Here is a 21,060-nt window from a genome sequence, read left to right on the forward strand (position 1 = left end):
ATAGAAGAGAGAGAAAGAGGAATCTAAGCTGAAGTGTGGTTAATAAGAAAGAGAGGGAGAGGTGGAGGGTGAGAGGGAGCGCAGCCAAATGACAGAGGCGTGTTTGTGTTCTGATTAGCCTCAGCCAAATGGAGGCGGCTCACCAATGGAGATAACCAACAAAGACATCTCTTCACTGGGGACAAATCTATGACCATCTTTTCACGGTCAATAGATGCAGGCATTCTTTTGTCTTGATAACGAAAAACAACAGTGGGTCTGTGAATGCACCACCAATTTTACAATCCATCTGCTCTAGAACGGAAAAAAAATGTCGTTTTAAGTTTATGATCTACAAAAGAGCCACTGGGCACATATTTCAATATTTTAATATGATTTTTTTAAATGTTTCGTTTCTTCCTGGCTGCCAACATCTGATGCCCTGAAGCTGAATACGCACTGATGAGGGTTCTTTGGGACACATCAGTCTTCCTGGCAGGAGCGAGCTTGTGCTCTCTGGTTTTTCCTCTCTTGGAAAGGTGACAGCAAATAGATTTGATCATCAGCAAAGCCGATGGGATCCAGAATGAGTTTTTACCTCTGGCAGGGAAACGAGGCTGGGATAAATCCAGGGTTGCCGGGCGAGGACGAGCTTCAGTCCTGATGGACTCCTTGATGAGATCATTGTCTACTGCACAAAGACTTTCTGTCAGGCTATCAAGGCCCTCTGGCTTTCTCCAAACACTTGCTTCATCAACAACCGAACCCCTCATTGGTGCTGGATGGCCCAGAGGAGTCAAGAGAAACGACATGATGGTGGAAAGACCCCAGAGAGAAGACACAAAACAATGCTCACAAAAGTTCTAGAAGCGTGTTCAATGTCTCAGCTTATCTGCTTAGTTTACCTTTTTTTTTCAGGTGTCTCTTCCACAAACAGGACTGTTGGGTTTTGACATCAGCGGCTTTGCTGTCAGACGGTGGAACACGACACCAGATCTTACCTCATTGTCAACAGTAAAAACAAGAGCATCGCGTTACTCCAGCTCAGATTACATCATTTCAAAGAGCAGCACAATTAACCACCATCCCTTGCTTTAGAAATCTAATGCTTATACACAGACTGAAGCCTGTAATCAGAGTTTCACAGTCAGTGGAACCAGTGGTTTTCTGAGAGTGAACAGAGGGGAACCAAACGATACCGTAGTGAGCAAATTGAGGCTCTTCCCAGAAAACCTTGCAGGAGTGTTTATATTGGGGCTGAGCGGTAGGGATAGGGGACAAAGCTAATGTTGTAATGATGACAATAGTGGTTCTGTCTTTAAAACATGGTGCATGACTGGAGCCTAAATTATTTTGATGTACATTCTGAACTCCAAACAATACTCAGTGTTCTTGAAGCCTGGCAGCTCTGCCTGGATGGAGCGATGGAGAGCCCTCCCTGCTCTGTTTGTGAAAAATCTAGTGACCATGAAGGACTCCTTTACTGGACAGGGGACATGACAGACAGACAGCAGGCCACCATGGAAAGAAAGAAAGATAAAGATGAGAGTTATTTCTGCTGACATAATGGGCGGCACAGACCAGCCACTGGCTTGACTGATACCTTTTCAGTGACTTTTCATTGGCCCATTCTGATCCAAGGATGAATCCAGAGGACTTTTCCATTTAATACTGTGAAACAATTTTTAAAAAATGCTCGGAATAGACCTATTTGACTTAAATATATAAATTTAGCCTGGGCTTAATGCATCCTGACCTTGGATCAGGCTGAAGCACCCTGTCTAGACATGAGCTCCGCTCATATTCACTGACCTCCACTTCTACGTCTGTTCCTGAACAGTCTGGTGTGTCTCCACTCTCTCTGTTCTGTGCCGATGACACTGAAACGAATATGCTGTTTAATCATTTACCCCGAGATAACACAGCGACAGAGAATACAGAGAATGTAGCCTACAGAGGTAATTGTTAAGGATGACCTTGTTTTATTCTCCATCTTGCAGTCACCATCTACAAATGCTTGTTAGTCAGATGACAGTAGGGCTGCATGAAGACAGCCGAGTTCTGTGGCTCCATATCTGTGAAAGGCTTGTGCAAACCATGTCATGCTACCCTCATTATATTGCAATTACATTCTTGATTGTGAAACAAAGGTAGTGAACAATGGTTTGATAAGACCTCTTGTTTAATGAGACTTTTCTGCAGCTCCTGCGCTCATTCAATTAGTAAACAGCACGTCCATTCTTTCCCAATTCTTATTTTCCCAAATGCGACACATTGCCACCCACCCCCTGTCCTTAGTCTTTGGCGTCCCACATTGGATCTCCGCATCCCCCTTGAACATTCAGGGCACACAAACTCCTCCCCCCAACCTCGGCAGAGACCCCCCTTCTCTGCACACACCCATTTGATTGTGATTGACAGTGTCTTTGTTCCATTGTGCATAGCTGTCGCCTCTGATGAAGACACATACTGAGGCACTGCGCTTATTGTATACTGCACAGAAACTACAGGTCTCCCACCAGTTGCACTGTCCCTTCATGGCCAGCTCTACACACTGGGACGGGTAAATGCAGGGAGCACAGGACAGGATGGCATGGGACAATGTATGCAGACAGGCCACATTGAGCCAGAAGATCCACACCAGACTGTAGGCCTCCTCAAGGGTGGACCCGGGGGTCCCGACCCAATGGGCAAAGAGGGCCAGCTGGAGAGGGAGGCTCAGATCTGCGCAATGTGTCTGAGGAGGCCGTCATTAGGGTTCACCCCTCCTCGGGGATGGGAACCAGGTCACATTCTCTCACACGGCACAAAGCGGGGTGTGTATGTGCGAGGGGTGGGGGTCCAAGGGAGGGGTTTTGATGGGGAGCAGGCCATGACCTCTTTATATCCATCAACAGATCACTAACTTGGCCCCTAGACACGCTCATACACCAGATTCAAAAATACAAGTGCAACACACACACACACACGCACACACGCACGCACACACACACACACGCACACGCACGCACACACACACACACGCACACGCACACACACACACACACACACACCACACACACACACACAAGATAGTCAAGCAGATATGATGTGGTTATTCTAGATTAAAAGGAAACGCTTTGTGGGGCTCCATTCAAAAAGTTACCACCTGTTGAGGCATATTACATTTAATAAACTCCGGATGAACAAAACCAATGAGGCACCTTTACAGAAAGATGGTGGAAATGTAAATTTCTTCAATAATTGCTCTTGTCCCTCTGCTCGGTGACAAATTCCGTCACACTAGGCCGCCAGTTCTGGTCCTGATTCAGTGGGATCCACAGGTTGGCAAGAAAGGGAAACAATGAAATACTTCCCCCTATCGGGGAGTAGCGGTACTGCAAAATAACCCGTTACAAAACAAGATCGTTTAAAGATAAATTCTTTTTAATTTTACATTGAAAAAATATCAACCAATACACAACCAATCCCAAACCTTTAACAGCCACACACACACACAGACACAAGCACACACAAAATCAATTTATTCCAATATGATTGATTACACAGCAGTTATGACACAATGTTAAGGCAACCATGTAATTAATCGCACAATGCAAGAGGAAGATATTTTATCTCTGTTCCTGTCACAAATGTTATAAATCATTCTGAGGATAAAGAGATTATCTAGCTATAACATTATTATTTCTGTATAATCTTGTTTCCTCTTTGTTACTGAGTTGGCTCTCTCCAGAGCTCATATCTATTCCCTGACTGTACAATTTGTTTTAAATAATATATCTAAATATTTAATAGACTGTTCATTTGCTACAAGGTATTGACTGAATGTTCTTGTTCTTCAGAAATGTACCCATGTGTGTATTGAAGCACACAAGCTCACCTGCATACATCTCTGACAGTCTTGTGCAACTCTGCTTGTTCTCCGGCAAAGCATGTTATCATACTGTCTTTTAACTCAAAGGTGCCTCCTCTCTCCACAGCTGCTACTACGGGGGGGTGGGAGGGGGGTCAACAACCTGGAAGGGTGAGGAGTGGGGGGGCCGCTTCACCCTCCTCAGTCAGGTGAGATGGTGCGTCTGCGTAGGCAGCTACATGTCAGGCACTTGAGGATGCTCATCGTGATGTGCATGAGGGGGCCAAAATTGAACAGCAGGTTGTAGAAAGTGTTGACAGACAGTCCGCCGGTCTCATCTGCATACTTTAAGGCCACAATGGGGGTGTAAAGACTGTTGGTCAGATTCCTGAAGCGGGGACTACTTGACTCGATAACCTTTTTGATGCACTGGTGAATAAAAGCGAAGAGAAAATAGCACTATGAATAAATTGAGGCTATAGGGTCTGATTTAATGTCTGTTCCAGACGCTGACCATAACATGATGGTGATTCAGAGAGCTCAACATAGCTTTTTGTTTTTGGCTTACTTTGGCAATATCCTCTGGCGTCTGCCCCATGGCTTCGAATACATCTATAGCAGATGGCAAATAAACATCTTTAAAATATCGAACGGTGTCTGGATCAACCCCTGGGTATTCCATCTTGGCCACGTTCTCCATCATTTTGGTCTCAAACTCGGTGTGTACCGGCCCAGGCTCGATCATGGACAACCTGTGGAGGGAGCACATGCGGGAACGACCATGAAAGTGATCAGGGTTGTTTCGGGGGGGGTTGGCAACCTACCGGACATTGAACTTCATCAACTGCACAGCCATACTCTCACAGAACCCTTCCATGGCAAACTTTGAGGCAGTGTAAACATCATTGAACACCACCCCTAAATCAGTAAACACAGAGAAAAGATAGAGGGTCATTTTGATCATAGACAAATGCTGTAAAATGTATAAAGCATGAGAACAAAAGCATTTTAGATTTTGTCTGTGGGAAAATGAAAGACAACATGTTTCAGCAATTCTTAAGATATCACCTGTAAACAAATTATATTCTACATTTTTAAAAACCTGTTCAGCACAAAAGCACAAACCCTGTAGGCCCATTACGCTGCTCATGACCACAATGTGTCCCGAACGCCGCTTCTTCATGTCAGGCATCACTTCCTTCATCATGCGGACCACACCAAAGAAGTTTGTCTCAAACACTTGCTTCATCTCCTCAATGCTGATGCTTTCAACTGGTCCCATCAAGCCCACACCTGCGTTATTGACTGGTAGAGAACAAAGCTGTTAACACCTGCGGCTCTGCCCTGAGGTGTTACACATGCTACCGCTAGGTGTCAGTGTTTGGCCACCACAAGAGCGCTGGGAAAAAAAGTGGCCATTGTTGAACGATCTCTGGGTCAGGGGTCATCAGCCCAGTCCTGGGAGGCCTCTAGTCCAGCAGGGTTTTCTTATCCCAACAGGCAGACCACTGCTCTCACCTGGGATCCCAATTTCTTTGGTGAGAACAGAAAACCCTGCTGGACTGGTCTGGGCAACTAGCTGGGTGTAACATTGGATTTGCATTGAAAAGTAGGGCATTTTATAAATAGAACTTTAAAGGAGATTGAATATTTCTCTAATTTAAATGATTCTTATTAATTGATATTCCAGAATAAGTGTTTAAAATGTAATTTTCCACATGGATGCAGCTGTAGCTAAGGATATTTACCAAAAGTAACACTACTAAAAATGAGTCTTTTTTATGTTAATTATAATCATACAGTTAGAAACTGCAGTTTACCATAATGAGAACGAATATCTGGAGTCTCCTCTGAGTTCATTTAATTTACTACTTTTAAAAATGATAAAGGAAACTCACTCAGGATGTCAATGTGACGGTCCTTCACGTGGCCGAAGCACTGCTTGACAGACTCGTCACTGCAAACGTCCAGGGGAAGCAACATCAGAGTCTTCCCATACGAATCTCCTGCCGCCTCCACTAACTTGTCCTTTTTCTTTAGGTCACGCATGGTGGCAATCACTATAACAGGGAGCAGCGGGGAAGGGTCCAATTATTAATATATACGTTACATCTACTGCTCATAATAGTTTCCTTATCCCACTATCACACTAATGGAGTGTTGAAGAGGACTGAGAAACCTCTTATCTTAAAAGGCCATGACCAAAGTATGTTCAAACCACATCCATGAAGGTACACACATACACTTTTGTGACATTGGTGAGGGCTCAGCTCCCTAGGGTGGGTTCAGAGGACACAGCATTGATCTAATCTGACTTTTACTCACTGTTCAACATCAACCCACACACAGAACCACAGTGAGCAGCGTGCCACCCACACAGAGACGGACTTGGTGCTACAAGCTTGGCTGACGAGCACTGGGGACTCTTTGAGACCTCAACCTTCTTTCAATCTGAACTCGATGCTACGCTGAGCGTTGGTCAGCGTTATAGCACCTTTATACCCCCATTTTGTGGCAATAACATGACAAAAGAAATCTTTACGTGCCCCATATTTATATTTTCCGCTCTTGAGTGCTGTGCTGTGTGGTTGCTGCTTTTTATTTGCATTTAGCTGCAGGTAGAAAAGCACAGGTCACTGTGCACTGAACTGCATGTGAAGAATAAAGTTTATCTTTATCTTATCTTTGAAATCTGTACTAAAACAGCCACTTACAATTCTGAGACCAAAGGACAAGATCAAACAGACTTTGGTGTGTGTCGAATGGAACTGTTTGATAACCCAGATTCTGTTTTTCCATAAACGACTCGTCATATTCAAGCCTAAACTTGTGATCTATGGCTCTGCGAACAGCGATCAGCAGAGGAGAGAACAACAGGTCCATTGTTCTGGTTCCTGCAGGAATTACTCTGGTCCGGCTTTAACATTCTTGAATGAAGCACAACCTCTTTCAGGAGTCTGGCTAAGTTGGCTAACGCAATATTTAATCTGCGTCGGATTTTGTAAAGAAAAGCATGGCTGAGCTCCGTCGCTCTGAGGTGAGCTCCCTGAAAACAGGTCACACTCACAAACAAAACCTTCTATTTCACAACAACAAATCACATCAAATACTTATGGCCCCCAGAGCCGAGGCAGCATGAGGCAGGCAGGGAATAACTTTTCTTAAAATGGAAAAAAAAGAAAGACTTGGTGTGAGATTTAAATAACAGACTTCTGAACTCACAGGTTTCCCTCTGATCCTGTGTGTGTGTGTGTGTGTGTGTGTGTGCGTGCAGAGGGATCTTCCTCCCCCTACAAAGTGGTGGTCTTGTGCAACTCTTGCTGTGGCGTATGACATGTTTCTGAGTGTCAGGTCTCCAGTTCCCCCCGTGGTATTGATGGCAGGGGACGTATTATGTGCGTGTGTGTGCGCGGGCGTGTGCGTTCGTGTGTGTGTGTTGGGGGGGTGTCGCAGACTAACAGTGTCAACGTGGGACAGCCTAACTCCAGTGTGCACCAATGAAGACTTCAAACAAGGCCCCTGCTTCAGAGTGAACCCTCGCTTGTACAGGTCCCCAACTTTGTCCCCCTTTCAACAGTCACTCCAGTGAGGGGACTATGGACACATTAGACACGCCACTAAAGCGGGGCAGGCGGTCTACAATCCTCTGCGATAAAAGGCGGCTTTGTGCTGGAGAAGTCACTGAAAGAGAACTGACAAGAGTCCTTTTAGAATTCCGCCTGGCAAGCGGCATCCTCGCAGAGCCCAGCCCCGCAAACTGCGCTTTCACATGATAATAGTGAGACCAAAGGGGAGCCCGAAACCCAGGCTTCACAAAGGGACGTGCATCCGATACGAGCAGGGCTGGATATTTCTCTGGGGACTCCACTAATTCGCGTATTCACGTTCGGAGTGAAAGCTGCGCCTGAAACTCTACCGACCTCTGCGCGTAAAGAAGCCTCGGTGCGAGAGAAGCTCTGCATGGCAAAGTAAACACAGAACAGGGCTTCAGGCGAACCACACTGGCGTAGAGGCGCTAGCAATAGGTCGGATTAAAAAAAAACATTGTAGAAGAAGGCGCATTTACCATGGTAACGCTTCTTTTCATCCCTGGCGAGCGTAACGGCGATCCGTAACCCGATGCCGGAGGAGCAGCCAGTGATCAGCACAACTTTCTGCCCGCTGTCGTTCGCCATGATTGGTCCGGGTAGACGCAGTGGTTTTGTTGAGACTCGGCTCCGGATGGTCGCTGCTGCAGACGGAGCTGCCGGTCACCGGACTTTAAAGAGCTAAAGCGGATCTCGCAGCCACCGCAGCCATGTGAGCGTCTAATTCAGTCACATGTTCGATAAAAATCAGCAACCCACCCCCTTAAAACAGGACGTGGCACCACAAACACCCCTACTGACAAGGTTTTAACTTGATTGGTGCCGCCTGTCCTGAATGAGCTTCATTTCTGTTAAATGTTTGCGGTCGCTCATGGACACAGGAGACTTGGTGAGAAGGGCAGTGCTTCACTTAAGAGCTGCAGCCTCCACCAGCAAATAACTGCAATATTCACCTCTATTTTCTAATGCATCTTATTACAATATATAGCTTATTGTATCGACCTTCTAACAAGACTTTAAAAAAAAATATATATATTTTTTAGTTTAGGTTTTAGAATATTTTCTTCTTCTTGCAACGCTATTATATTGTTCTTTACGTTTTTATTGATGTCATCATCAGCAATAATCAAGCGCTCGATGACATCAATGATCGAATAAGTTGTGTTCCGCTGCCATCTGGTGGTCAACTCAGGTGCAACACCTTCACAGTTTCAAATATGAAATTACATGTATCACACAGCACGCAGTCCAATAAGATAAGATAAGATAAACTTTATTGATCCCACGTCGGAGAAATTCACATGTCACAGTAGTAGCCAGTGGTATACAACACTAAAAGAAAAACTATTATGTTATGTACATTACTATGTACATTATACATTATATACAGAAGGGAAATTATATACAGAAGGGAAATTATATACAGAAGGGAATAGTATACTATATGAAGAAAAAGTGCAAATAAGAGTAGGATTGTGGCATTTACAGATTGCAAATATGTTGTAAATATGCATAGAAAAGAAAAACAGTATTAGAAAAAAAAAAATTAGATTGCACAATAGCTTATCTGCAGATTCCGGAGGTAGTATGATTAAGTAGTGTAGGAAAAAAAATATGCCAACCATGGATTATTGGTGCTACATTAAGAGTTGTGAATGTTGTGCAATCGGACAGCAGTTGGGATGAATGACCTTGACAGAATAATTACATAAGATCTATATGTTATATGATTGTTCATCTAGGGCTGCTAATGACTCCATTAAAGGGTCCAGTTTCTGTTTATGTGGCTGTTCCTAGTAGATGTCAAATTGACTGATTAGATCACAAAGCAGACTTCCCTGTTGTTCTGTGATTCATGGCCAAAGTACAAAAGTCATAACCTGACCATGTCGGGGCCTGTTGTGACGACATGCAAACTTCACCGGGCATGCTTTTCTGTTTCTCATTTACCTGAGGAAAGATCATCCAGAGTGAATAATTACTTAGAACTTCCCTTTAAACTCTAAACTTCTTTGCTAGAATTTAGTGTCTAACTCTGCATGAGCAAAATCATCCTCCATGTTCTCTGACATCTGCGTGAACCAAAGCTTTGTTAATTTTTAATCCACTTTTCTCATTAGGTCATGAGAATGACTCTGATTTTATGCAACCCAGTAGAATGTTACAGAGATTTTGAGAGTTATTTTGTTCTTTGTACCTCCTACTGTTGCTTTCTTTCAGTGGGTTGTCACAACTTCAAAGGTGTGTTTCAGACTAAAGACTTGGTTTAAGGTTAAGGTTAACATAAGGGTTTGAGTTGGGCGTGTAGTTGTGATAATTAAGGTTAGGCTGAGGGGCAAGGGAGTGCATGTCAAGAGTAGTCCTCACACACATACACACACACAGTAAGGAACAGCAGATAAGAACACAGGGCTTGCCTAAATGTGGCCTGTTATTTGCCTCTGATCATAAACAGAGGATCTTAATCTAAAGCAAGTGCGTCACACTCAACTCGGGATCCAGTAATAAAATATTTTTCTTTTCTTGACATTCACCATGAACCAACAGACTTACACAGAGTCAAAGCTCAATTTCCTCTTCCCATCTCGCAGAGCTGATGTCTGCATATTTAGAACATCTGTAAGCTATGACCCAATTCTGCTTAATTGGAAGGCAGCAGTTTGCAGTGAGATGATAAAAAAGAAATTTGCATCATCGGATAAAAAAAAAGAAAAAAGAGAAGCCTTAAATCAAATCTGGCAGTGTCTGCGAACGACACGTGCAGCAGCCACATTTCAGTTTTTATTTGGGTGCGTGTCAGGACTGAGGTCTTTTGCTGAGGGATCAGGGAGAACACACTCATGAAAATAACAGCGAAAACAAGCTGTGAGCACTAAAACCCACTAAATCCACTGGTTCTGTTTTTATCTCAGGTCAGCAGGTGGTGGTATAAACTAATGTCATGATCATGGGAACAACAGACAGTAAAATAACCTTTGACCTGAACCAGCCCGCCAGTATTAATTAACTATCCGAGCTTTGCTGCCGTCATCTTTCGCTGAACTTGTGGGCAAAAATTAACAATATGACCTGAATTTCTGTTTGGGGTTAAGTGAGCTTAAATAACAATCTGCACTTTTTAGAGAAATTCCCTGGTGTTCCACTAGTGCTTATGTGGGTCAGAATGGGTCAGGACTGTGCAGATCTTGACCCCCCCCACCCCCCCCACCCCGTACCTCGGGAGAGGTGGTGGGCAGGTGTGGATGGAGGTAAACATCCAGCCGGACATCCAGTCTGCCCTCCCAGCTACCGCTGTGGAATTTCAGAAGATTAGCCGGTGAAGAGAGGAGGGGACAACACGGGTCCACACACGCTTTTCTACCAAAATTACTTCCCCGTCCTTTCAATGTCTGGTTGTAAACCTGCCTCCCCTATCACCTAAAACTTTCCCTTCTTTTGGTCCTTCGCCTGTGGTGTGTAACCATCCAGGGAGCAGTTTCTATACCTGCCTAATTAACGGTTCGGCCCTAATCAGCTCTGAGCAAATATAATTCATGAAAAAGCCCCTGAAAACACCCTATTTTGGTTATTGATGGATGTGACCAGATGCTGCTGCTCAGCCAGCTCTGATTATAATAAAAGGTTCATTGTTTGATGAACATGAGCTGTAGAGGTGGACTGCAGATCAGGAGATGGTGAGTTCTGCCATTTTGCGTCCAGCGTGCAGAGGAGGTGAGGAATACAATTTCCTGAGAATAAAAGTGACGCTCGTGGGTTGAGGGAAGCAGAAAGAATGGGTGCAACAGATGAATAGAGGAACATGTCTGAGGGCTGGTGAGAAAAAAACTGATAATTGAGTAAAGAAGCAGAAAAAAAGTGGGCAGATGGGAGAAAATGCTGCAGCTGCAGACCACACACGCCATAAAGCACACAAACATCAGCACAATGTGGGGACTCTGAGCATAAGTCAATTGGTTTATTAGAAACACTCATCACGCTTCTCAGTCATATGTCATTCATGCAATCACAGGCTCAAGCCAGCACTGTGGGCGTGACGTGGCTGGAAATGTCCTCTTTGACTGGGACGAAATCTTCTTTGTATTTTCCTAATAATGAAGGCAAAATTCCACCATGAAAACATGTTTCTTGAGCCACTGCCAAATTTCCAATTTGCTTATTCCAAAAGGAGGGAACTTGGAAGTATGACTTGATTGGACTTCATCGTCTGGACTTGCCGCGTCAGTCCTGCCATTTATTAAAGTAATGAATCCTTTGGTAGTTGAGTTTGCTTAGTCTATTTGTTTAAAAGATCTTTAAAGTTAATGAGCTTAGTTTGTCATCATTCTAAATATTATACTTATCACCAGACTGTCGGTTTTCCTCACTGGCCAGGGGCAAATGGGAGGGTTCCAGGTTCTCCTGGTCTCCCTTTGTTTCCAATTTACCCAAAGCAGAGGATTTGTGTAAAGTTCCATCTCTGCTCACCATCCAGCTCTGACAGCTTTGGTTCTCACAACCACTTTTGTCTGTTGTTTAACTCTTTTAAAGTTGTAAAAATAAGTTGGCTGCTGAACTAGTGCTCCGCTGTCTGAGGTGGTTTGATGTGAAGCGGTGCCACATCCGTCATTTAAAATAAACTAGTAGCATTGAATAATAATACGCCAGAGTGACAGCTGAAAACGGCTGATCCACAGGCCCTCGTGAATCATGGTTTTCCCTCTTTGAAATCACCGCAGACTCACACACTTTTCATCTTTTTGAGTGAAGACCCTCCTTTATTCCTTAGAGCTGAGACTGGAGCCCATTAGCTTGCCATCAGAATCAGCATGTGCAGTTTGTAAGTCGTTAATCTGCTCCACATGCTGGACTGGAATGACAACAGTTGCAGCTGTTGGGCTCAGTGACACAAACTCGTGGTGAAGATCAGCAATCCTTTCATATTCATCGGATCTCACAAAACATTAGGGGGCATCACAACCTGAGGAAGCAGTGAGATCTGAATTTGATTCAGAAAGGGGAAGGTAGAAATCCTTTTTGGGGAGCTGAACGTGTTGTGCTGACACTTGTTGTGTTTGGACTTGTTCTCCAACACCAGCAGCAGATAGAGGCTGACTCTGTTCTGACCAGGTGGGGGCTTTTACCGGTAATCCCCAACACTCACTGTCGTTTTCCCCCAGGATTAACAGTTACATCTCTTAAAACACAGCGATGACAGGCTTCCTCTGCCTTCTGACTAGTTTCAGTGAGGGTCCCAACAAATAAGGGATGTGATTCTGTGAAACTAGCGAGAAATGGAACTCCAGGGGACATAAGAGCATCCTTTCATCCGTTGGGTTTTCATCTCCTGCCAGAGCCTCAATGAACAGAAAGATCAAACGGTGTTTGTCACCTGGTGTAGTTTTGATTGACATCCATTCTTTCTGCTGGTTTTTATGGATAAACAATATTTGCCAATATGTTGAACTGATCAGCAGAGTACACAGCACATGAGGGGGAACTATTTCTCACCCAGTATTCAGACCCTGCTCTGCACTCTTAGCAACTATCTGCTAAAAGCTGCTTGGAATGTATCTGACTCAGGCTGGCTAAGCTGGTACTGTAATCAGATGAGTGGGAGCTGAGGGCATCAGTGTTTACCCACCAGCTCAGCTTATCCTGCTGACTTCCAGTGCAAATATTTAGACGAGTCTTTATTCACTTTTAAGAAACGTTTTGCACCCACAACTGATTACAGGAGTTAATGAGGTTGAACACAAAAGATCATTCACCTGGATGCGTGCTTTTGGAAGAAAATACAGTAAAGAAAGAGTGATGAACAGTAGATTTCTACACCATTGTTTTGCATTTTTGTGTTATTATTAGAGACACTTTGGACAATAATGTGGGATTTCTGTTATGTTGTGTGGGATTCTTGCTTCCAGTGAAGTCTAAAGGGGATTTCATAAAGATTGCTTTTTTATAATGTATTTAGTCAAATCAAGTCTTGACAGTACATCTCAGATGAATACTTTAATGAGCGTTGAAATAACAAGACCTTTGGCTCTGCTTTGTTTAGCCCCCACATGCGTTCAACAATGTACAGATTCAAGTGTTGGCAGCAGTCAGACAGTGTTGTGAATGTGCCTAAGACAATCATACCTAATTAAATGACAGCAACTGACTTTATACTAAGCCTTAAGGTTGACCAGGAAGGGTGAAAAGGCTGGTGTCTCAGTTGTGAATAGATCAGCATATTTTTGGCTTCACTCAGAGGCCTTTCAGAAAGGTGTGGCTGCTCCTGAAGCAGCGCTTCGTCGAATACAGACCACTAAATTCAGACGATGGTGGCAATTACCACCAAAAATGTTACTCCAAAGGTTCTTTCATAGGTGTGAAGAAGGGCCGTGTCGACAGGGTTGTGCGTAGGTTCAAAAACACCCTCCAGCTGAAAGCCACTGAGCAGGACCTCTGATCAACAAGCAAAAAGATCAGGGTCCTGTCACTCCGTTCGGCACCGCGATCATTCTATACTTTCATTGAAAGACATTTCATTTGAAATACATTGAAATGACCTCTTCGGTTCTTTCCCAGTTGAGTTTATTTAGTGATCTGTACAACTTTTACTCCTGCTGTACTTTGACTGCACTACTTTGACTATAGATGCAGCATCTGTGTTAGATTAGTGCATTTTAGATCAGTTTACAGGCCTCAGCCAGACAGAAGACACTGATTGTGAGCCCATATTTAAACTGGATTTTGACACAGGATTTTTTCTCTCCTCCTTTTCCCAAAATGAAACACGAATACATTTTCTTGAAATTCTCTTGAATTCTGGATTTTGACACAGGATTTTTTCTCTCCTCCTTTTCCCAAAATGAAACACGAATACATTTTCTTGAAATTCTCTTGAATTCTGGATTTTGACACAGGATTTTTTCTCTCCTCCTTTCCCCAAAATGAAACACGAATACATTTTCTTGAAATTCTGAGAAAAAAAAAAATCTTTTACAGTACACGTTCTCCTTAGAGGGTGTCTTGCAGAATTTGACCATGAAGCACAGATGGAAACTATAACCTCTTGGCAGTGAGACACATTTATTTAGATATTGATTATACTGTACAGTATATGCATATATTTCCACTCAATACAAGTTTTATACATAACCTGATTTTAAAAAACTATTAAAAATGGTGTGATTAAAGATCAGATTTAACCTTATGACAGTGAACACACGCATAAATCCGCATTGTCTTTGCATGCAAAAAACAAAACAAAACCAAAATTAAAATAATCAAATCCATTTACACCAAATAGTTTTTAATGCACTACTTGTCAGCCTCTAACAGGTTGCCATGATGTACTCTGCGTTAAACAAGGTGGGGAACAATCCTTTGAAAAAAAGACTCAACAAATTATCGCCTGTAATAAATGTGACGGATGAGGCGAGTTTCCAGCTCCAGTCCATCCCAGGACCACTGCCTGTGGGAGGGGAGACGCGCAGGAGGTGGGGAGCCGAGGGGTGTGTGGGGGGAGTTTGGAGTGAGAGGGAGAAATGAATGAGAGGGACGGAACGAAACTGAGAGGAGTCACCACAACAAAACTTTTGCAGCATTCAGCCACAGCAGACGGGCTTGTCTCCAGTTCTCCCCGCATGGCTGCTGAGCTGCTGCACAACTAACTGCTGCTGCGTAAAGATCGTCTGGCGGAAGCAGAGGAGGCTCTCTGCTTGGAAAAGATGGACGGTTTAATAAGGACCTGGTGTCGCCACAGAACATCGCTCATTATTTTAATCCTGCTTCACGTGGCGGCAGCACAATCCGGTAAAGTATCTAGTTAAAACGACAACAGTTATTGTACATCTGAATGATTTTTTGGTGGATGGCACCTCATTACACCAAAATCGGTCGTTTTTGGTGCCGATGTCATTTGCCCCACAAACTCTAAGCGATTTTCAAAAGTTGTTGTAGAATTATTCAACACTTGCACGTTGCAGCTACACAATAATGGGTATCCCCGGCCTTGCCAAGGGTTTTATATCCGCATACATTTTTAAATGAGCCCACTTGTGAGAAGCCTTTTCCGTGCGTCAGGTGGCTGCGACCTCTGCAGCTGAGTGATGTCATGGTTGAGTTTACTTGCGACCAGCATCGGTTTGCTGTGAAAAGCTTTAACGTTGGCTTGAGAAGTGGGAGAATGGCTGAACAGTAAGTAGATTAAAATTCCTGTCATGGATCTGTTTTAATGTACCCACTACTCACACGCGCCTATAGTGAGGGCGCACTAGCGCTTTCTGCCTTAGTTTTGATTATTACTGCACATGCATTATTTAGTGTTTACCCACCACAGATTATCCATTTATTTGTATGCACCTGCGAGGATCTTCTCTGTGCCCACATTCCCTGCATCGCCTGTCTGTGCAGCCATTTTGTGAGCCCCCATGACATTGTTTGTCACTTACACAGGCCTCCGTACCCTGTGGCCGTGGTTTCTTCTCCTGGCAGCCGACCATTACCTTGCAGGTGCAGCGTTTTAGAGGCTCCCTGATGTAGCGACATGCCTGAACATCAGGAGTGAGCCCTGCTGTCTTCCTCACGCTGCTGCTTTATTGCTGGCAGAAGGTTTTTTTAGAATCTACATGGCTGAAATGAAATGATGGAAGGTTTAAGTGGGCCAGCTGATATACATTCAGCTCATCCAGTGGCTGGGCGCGCCACTCCCCTTGTAAAGGTCTGTGAAATGCGAGGCTGAGATGCAGCCCTGATATGTGAGCAGGACTGTAATCTTTTCTCTGTTCATGCGACAGGGATCAGAGCCTATTCCTTAGTTATGTTTACAGACAGGAAGTGAGACATTCTTTCACATGTCCAGTTTCTGTCAGAATCCAGCCTCATGCTTTGCCTCAAATGCTTTTTTGTCAAGATATCTTTTCCCTCTTTTCTTTCTTCTCTTGCTTCTTTTAAAGCGTGGCAATAGGTAGTGTTTATTTTCCTTTGATATGCCTTATCTCTTCATTTCCATAATCTTTCTCCAGTTGTGCGTGCCCTCCCTTATCCATGACTGGTTCTATGGCAGAGGGAGAAATCGTGCGTACAGCCCCCTTACCGCGTTCCATTTGATCCAACCTTCCTTGCAAATCCCTCACTCGACTCCCAAAGGGAGCTCCAAGCTGTGTTTCTGTTGTCTTGGAAGAAATTAGTGCCAAAACAAATGAAAGAGTAGCTGAATTTAGCAGGAGAGGAGGATATTCGTGTTCTTTACAGCTCAGCTCATATGACAAGGCGTGTGTGTGCCTGTGTGTGTGTGTGTGTGCGTGTGTGTGTGTGTGTGTGTGTGTTTATATGTGAGGGATATTTAAGAGGAGATCATGGATGCGTCAGTGCTGCTGATGTCTGTCCCCAGTGACACTTCTGAGTGTTGTGTCACTCTATTTGCAGTTTCTTCAAGTCTTCGCTGTAACACTTAAACATATATTAATGCTTAACCGCATCTATAGTATTCAACACACATCTGGCCTCCAGAACAAAGTCACTCCCTCCTCCTCAGGCTCCTAATGCTCCTAATTTCTGATCGCTCGATGCTTTTAGATTTCAGGCATCTGATGATTTCTGCGGAATCACAATGAAGCTACATCAAACTTGCTGACTTCTTTGTGTTCCCTTACATTTCATGTGCCTCATCTCTGGTTTTGACCCACAGGGGGAAAAAAAAGTTATTATAGTCATCCATCATTTTCTCTTCTTAGCAGAACTATTTTCTTTCTACCAAAAGCCTGTGCTGATTGCTTCTGTTGCTGTTTGTGGTTTTGTGCAACCGACTTGTTTCTCCTCTTATCTGATCTTTTTCGACGCCGGGCTGCTCTCAGAGGTCAAAGATCAATGGTCGCTGTGTCACTAAATTTCTTGCAGAGACAAAGCAAAGCTTCTAAAAGTGGCCAAACATTTATTATTTGTGATGTCTGTATCGTTGTTGTATTAAGATGTTTTTTGATCTCCTCAGGATCCCAAATGCAGCTGTTATTGGGCTTCTTATGAGGACAAAGCTCACACAAACACCAAAGCAGAAGCAGAAAATGTATAAACATGGTTTGCTCCACTGATCGGCCCAAGTGGCAGCTGGGTCTGTTTCGCAGTTGTTCAGGCTCGCATGTGCAAAAGGTTTCAATTGCACTGTGAAATAACCTTAAAATCATGTATTATCAGGACCAAACTCCAAAGGACAAGTAGATGAGAAAAATCTCTCTCATGTCTTAAGGGAATTTAGTGATGAGAAACTGGGTCGGCAAGGGTCAAGGGTCGATGCTAGCCACTGAGAGGAGATTATTGTTAAGCAAAGGAATTTACTGTCGTTTCCTCACAAGCATAGGAAAAAAACAGATGCATAGTTGTGATTGTGTGTTTGCGTGGTGCACTTGCCCGGTTAGCAGCTCCGAGGGCAGGTGTTCTCTCAGAGGGCCATGCAGCTTTTTTGGCTCCCAACCCAGTATGGGATGGAAAGAAGAAATGAAAACTGTTCTGAAGAAAGTACAAAGATTTTAATGTGTGGGAAATAAATATGCAACAAGAGCCCGCAGAAGTTAAGTAGAATCAGTATCAAACCTATAATTCACAGTGAGGGCTTGGTGAAACAGAACACGGCCTTACTGACCCACATTCTGCAAAACACCCTTAATAGTTCTGAGACGCATACTTGGCAAATCACGCGACTCCTCAGTTGTTTAGAACGTATACACTTTCCTCACAAAGTGAATGGTCACACCCATTTTTAATTTGATTAACATGAAACTGCGCGCAGCTTTCAAGAAAAGTGTCTGGATTAGGTTGACAACGTTCCCTGGATCTGTCAGCAATTCTTCATCAGTGCTCTCTATACAGTATACACAGCTTGTCACTCTGACACTGAGGAGCTCTCTCAGCAGTATGGAATGTACCATTTCAGAACAGAGATTAAACAATGAAGAAATCCTTTTATCAAAGTTGGACGCCGTCTGCACGTCTCCTACAAGTACACACGTTCATTAAAGAACTATACATTCTTATTTAAAATAAGACAGATGCTTTATAAGATACATTCTCCCAAAAAATAATGGAATGACCAAATGTTAGTGATTTCCTCCAGTCAGGCAAGGGTGTGGGCCAAGATAATGTGGGAAATTCTCACTGCCCAGATTCATCTTGGCTTTATTTCCCCTAGCTCCCTAGTGTAATAGTTTTTGACTCTGCAGCAATGTGTGTGTGTGTGTGTGTGTGTGTGTGTGTGTGTGTGTGTGTGTGTGTGTGTGTGTGTGCGTGTGTGCGTGTGTGTGCGTGTGTGTGCGTGTGTGTGTGTGTGTGTGCGTGTGTGTGTGTGTGTGGTATTTTCAGGCTGAGCGAGGAGTGTAGGTGGTGTGAGTCATATCTAATGTCTTCAGAGACATTTGCTATAGGAACACAGAGAGCACATTATGTCCACGCATGGCAGAAGTGGCTGCAAGGCAGAAAGTCTGTGTGAAATGTCAAACACCCAGAAAAAGATGCACAGACACCGACTGTTTGGTGGCATTTTAAGTGGATAGAGCTTTTGTGAGGCGAATTGCTCGACTGTTCTGTCAGGAAGATGTGAGCTCAGCACAATAACAGGGAAAAGAGAGCAAAAAAGCATTCAGAGATGAACTGATCGCCCTGCCTGCACCGAGCTGTACATTTTGAGATGAAATAGTTATCGCAGATCATCTAATGCCATTTAAAACGTGACTAATGTGTTGTGAATAGGCTCCGTACAGGAAGCCCGTCCTGCCTTTCAGTAGGCGCACCACAGGATTCCTGAATATGTTCTTTCAGACTATTCCAGTCTTACTTTTTCTTTAAGTAACATAATTTGACAGGTGAGATAAAAACCCGATTACCTCAAAGCCTAATCAGATGAAAGCAGAGCCTGCTCCGACATTCAGCGCTGCAAGAAAAGCAAAGCAAGAAAAGCATAGAGATTCGCACATCTTAAGGTGTGATCATTGAACTCAAAGCAACAAACAGATCAAATTTATTGATTGCTGGTAGTTTCCAGACTTCATTTGGGTGCCTGCCACTAGCCCAAGGTTGTCCCTTTGACACCAGAGTTAGTTATTAATGACAAGATCAGGGGAAACTGTTTAATGTAGGACATTCTTGTGTTCCGCTAGCATTTGATGTTGTTGCATCCTCTGAAACGCAGCATCGGTTTTCCCCACATTCTTGGGATCTGTCTGACAAACCTTTTCCTTAACAATTTATTTAGCTGGCCTCAGTACAGCATGTCTAAGAGGCCTTACAAGCTTAACATACTGATCAAGTGTGTCATTTTCTTTCTTGTAGGAATTTGTGTTTCATGTCCTTCAGCCTATGTGAGGGCACACTGTTGTCATGGAAATGTCAGAGGTCAGGTGTCTCCTGTCAACCCACAGTTGGAACATGTTTTGAATTATGCAGCAAAAAAACCCCACCAGTTTTTACTGAAACTGACTTTTTTACCTCCCTTCAGCAGATCACTTGAATTTAAGCCTGTACTTAAAAATGGAGTTGTACGTTTTGTCAGGTGCTGTTTTGGACAGACAGACACTGCTGAATAATTAAAATACTGTTATTTTAATTTAAAACGCTATTTCGAGTTGAGCATTAGGGTTTTAGAAATTACCGTGTCATGAGTCTAGTGGATTCTCACCTCTAACCTAAGTCTAAATCAGGAAGGAAATTGATTTTTTGGGCTCATTTGGGATCAGAGAAAAACAGAAAGACACCAGTTTCAATTAAATGTGAACATTAAAGATTAGAAACCAGACATGATGTAAATCGCAAAGTAAACTCTGAGGAAAAATTAAAGGCTTTGATAGAAATTCTGGTGCTTATGTATTAAATTATGGTTGAGCCTTAAGCTAAAAAGAATTACACAGACTTCAGTGTTCCATATCTTTGTTTTTTGCTTTGTACTATAATAATTAGAGTCCTTTTATGGCCGATTTGAGATAAATGGTGTAAATGGGAGTTTTTTTCAACCCATGCAAAGTTCATGGAAAGAAACCAATTCCAAATCCACTTCATCAGTCAATCACACAGTCAACTCAACAAATACGCTCTTCAATGACGTTCCATTAAGTTAAAACTTATTTTACTTGTTGACTGTTTACAAATAAGAAACATAATTGCTACTGGCATCAGTGTGACCTTTACAAATCAACAGGACTCCTTCATTGACATTTAGCTCCCATTGAAATGTTCTGATGGCCAAGAACAATTGAAATTTATCCTTAATGACTGTGAGTGGGTAAAGTCGTTAACATTTGTACGCATTAAAAATCATGTCTGTGGTTTTAAATGTCAGATTATATTTACACGGCTTGTTTAGACTAAAATTTAAAATGGTAAGCTGCAGTTTTATATAAATCTTGACATGAAACTACTGTATTTATGGTCTTGTTGCCATGCTGTGTGATGGCAAAGGCATGCTAGAGCGTGCGGTCTATGTTTTGCAAATAAATAATGCTATAAAATGCTACATTTTGTTTTTCTGTAAGCAGTGTCTGAGCGGCGATAAACATCTCCACATGTTTAATTAATGCGGAGAATAAAAGGCAGATCTCCATGAACATTGTGGAGCCACAGGAGGCAATTTGAGTTTAGGATCCACATTTCGGTCGACTGGAATGTGAAATTCGGCGTATTGCCCTGAACGCG

At 43.3% G+C, this 21,060-nt stretch overlaps 2 protein-coding genes across 4 annotated transcripts in view; one reads left to right on the forward strand and one right to left on the reverse strand.

Annotated features, from left to right (window-relative positions):
• Positions 1-3,384: 3,384 nt before the first annotated feature.
• rdh8a (retinol dehydrogenase 8a) lies at positions 3,385-8,266 on the reverse strand. Its single transcript, XM_057014504.1, has 6 exons — positions 7,899-8,266; positions 5,731-5,892; positions 4,958-5,137; positions 4,657-4,750; positions 4,401-4,584; positions 3,385-4,261 (listed from the first exon to the last, which is right to left on the reverse strand). Exons 1-6 carry the CDS (start codon positions 8,005-8,007, stop codon positions 4,034-4,036), a joined length of 957 nt encoding a protein of 318 aa, XP_056870484.1. The 5' UTR covers positions 8,008-8,266; the 3' UTR covers positions 3,385-4,033.
• The window catches only part of col5a3a (collagen, type V, alpha 3a), a 42,488-nt gene continuing 28,168 nt past the window's right edge, over positions 6,741-21,060 (forward strand). For 2 of the 3 annotated variants that reach the window (XM_057014501.1, XM_057014503.1), the window contains exon 1: positions 14,931-15,198. In XM_057014501.1, coding sequence (XP_056870481.1) covers positions 15,114-15,198 — 85 coding nt within the window. In that variant the 5' untranslated portion in view covers positions 14,931-15,113. Of the gene's footprint in view, positions 6,870-14,930; positions 15,199-21,060 lie in introns of those variants that run through there. The other variant, XM_057014502.1, reaches the window with a different exon arrangement.

The sequence above is a fragment of the Takifugu flavidus genome, chromosome 18 (assembly GCF_003711565.1).
Source record: "Takifugu flavidus isolate HTHZ2018 chromosome 18, ASM371156v2, whole genome shotgun sequence".
Taxonomy (NCBI): domain Eukaryota; kingdom Metazoa; phylum Chordata; class Actinopteri; order Tetraodontiformes; family Tetraodontidae; genus Takifugu; species Takifugu flavidus.

Bases quoted from the DNA above. Each gene is read 5' to 3' on its own strand.
- rdh8a (XM_057014504.1), bottom strand. From the start codon at position 8,007: ATGGCGAACGACAGCGGGCAGAAAGTTGTGCTGATCACTGGCTGCTCC. The intron at 5,893-7,898 runs GTAAATGCGCCT...TCCCTGTTATAG, and splicing joins TGAAAAGAAGCGTTACCATG to TGATTGCCACCATGCGTGAC. The intron at 4,585-4,656 runs GTAGGTTGCCAA...CTCCCTCCACAG, and splicing joins TTGATGAAGTTCAATGTCCG to GTTGTCCATGATCGAGCCTG.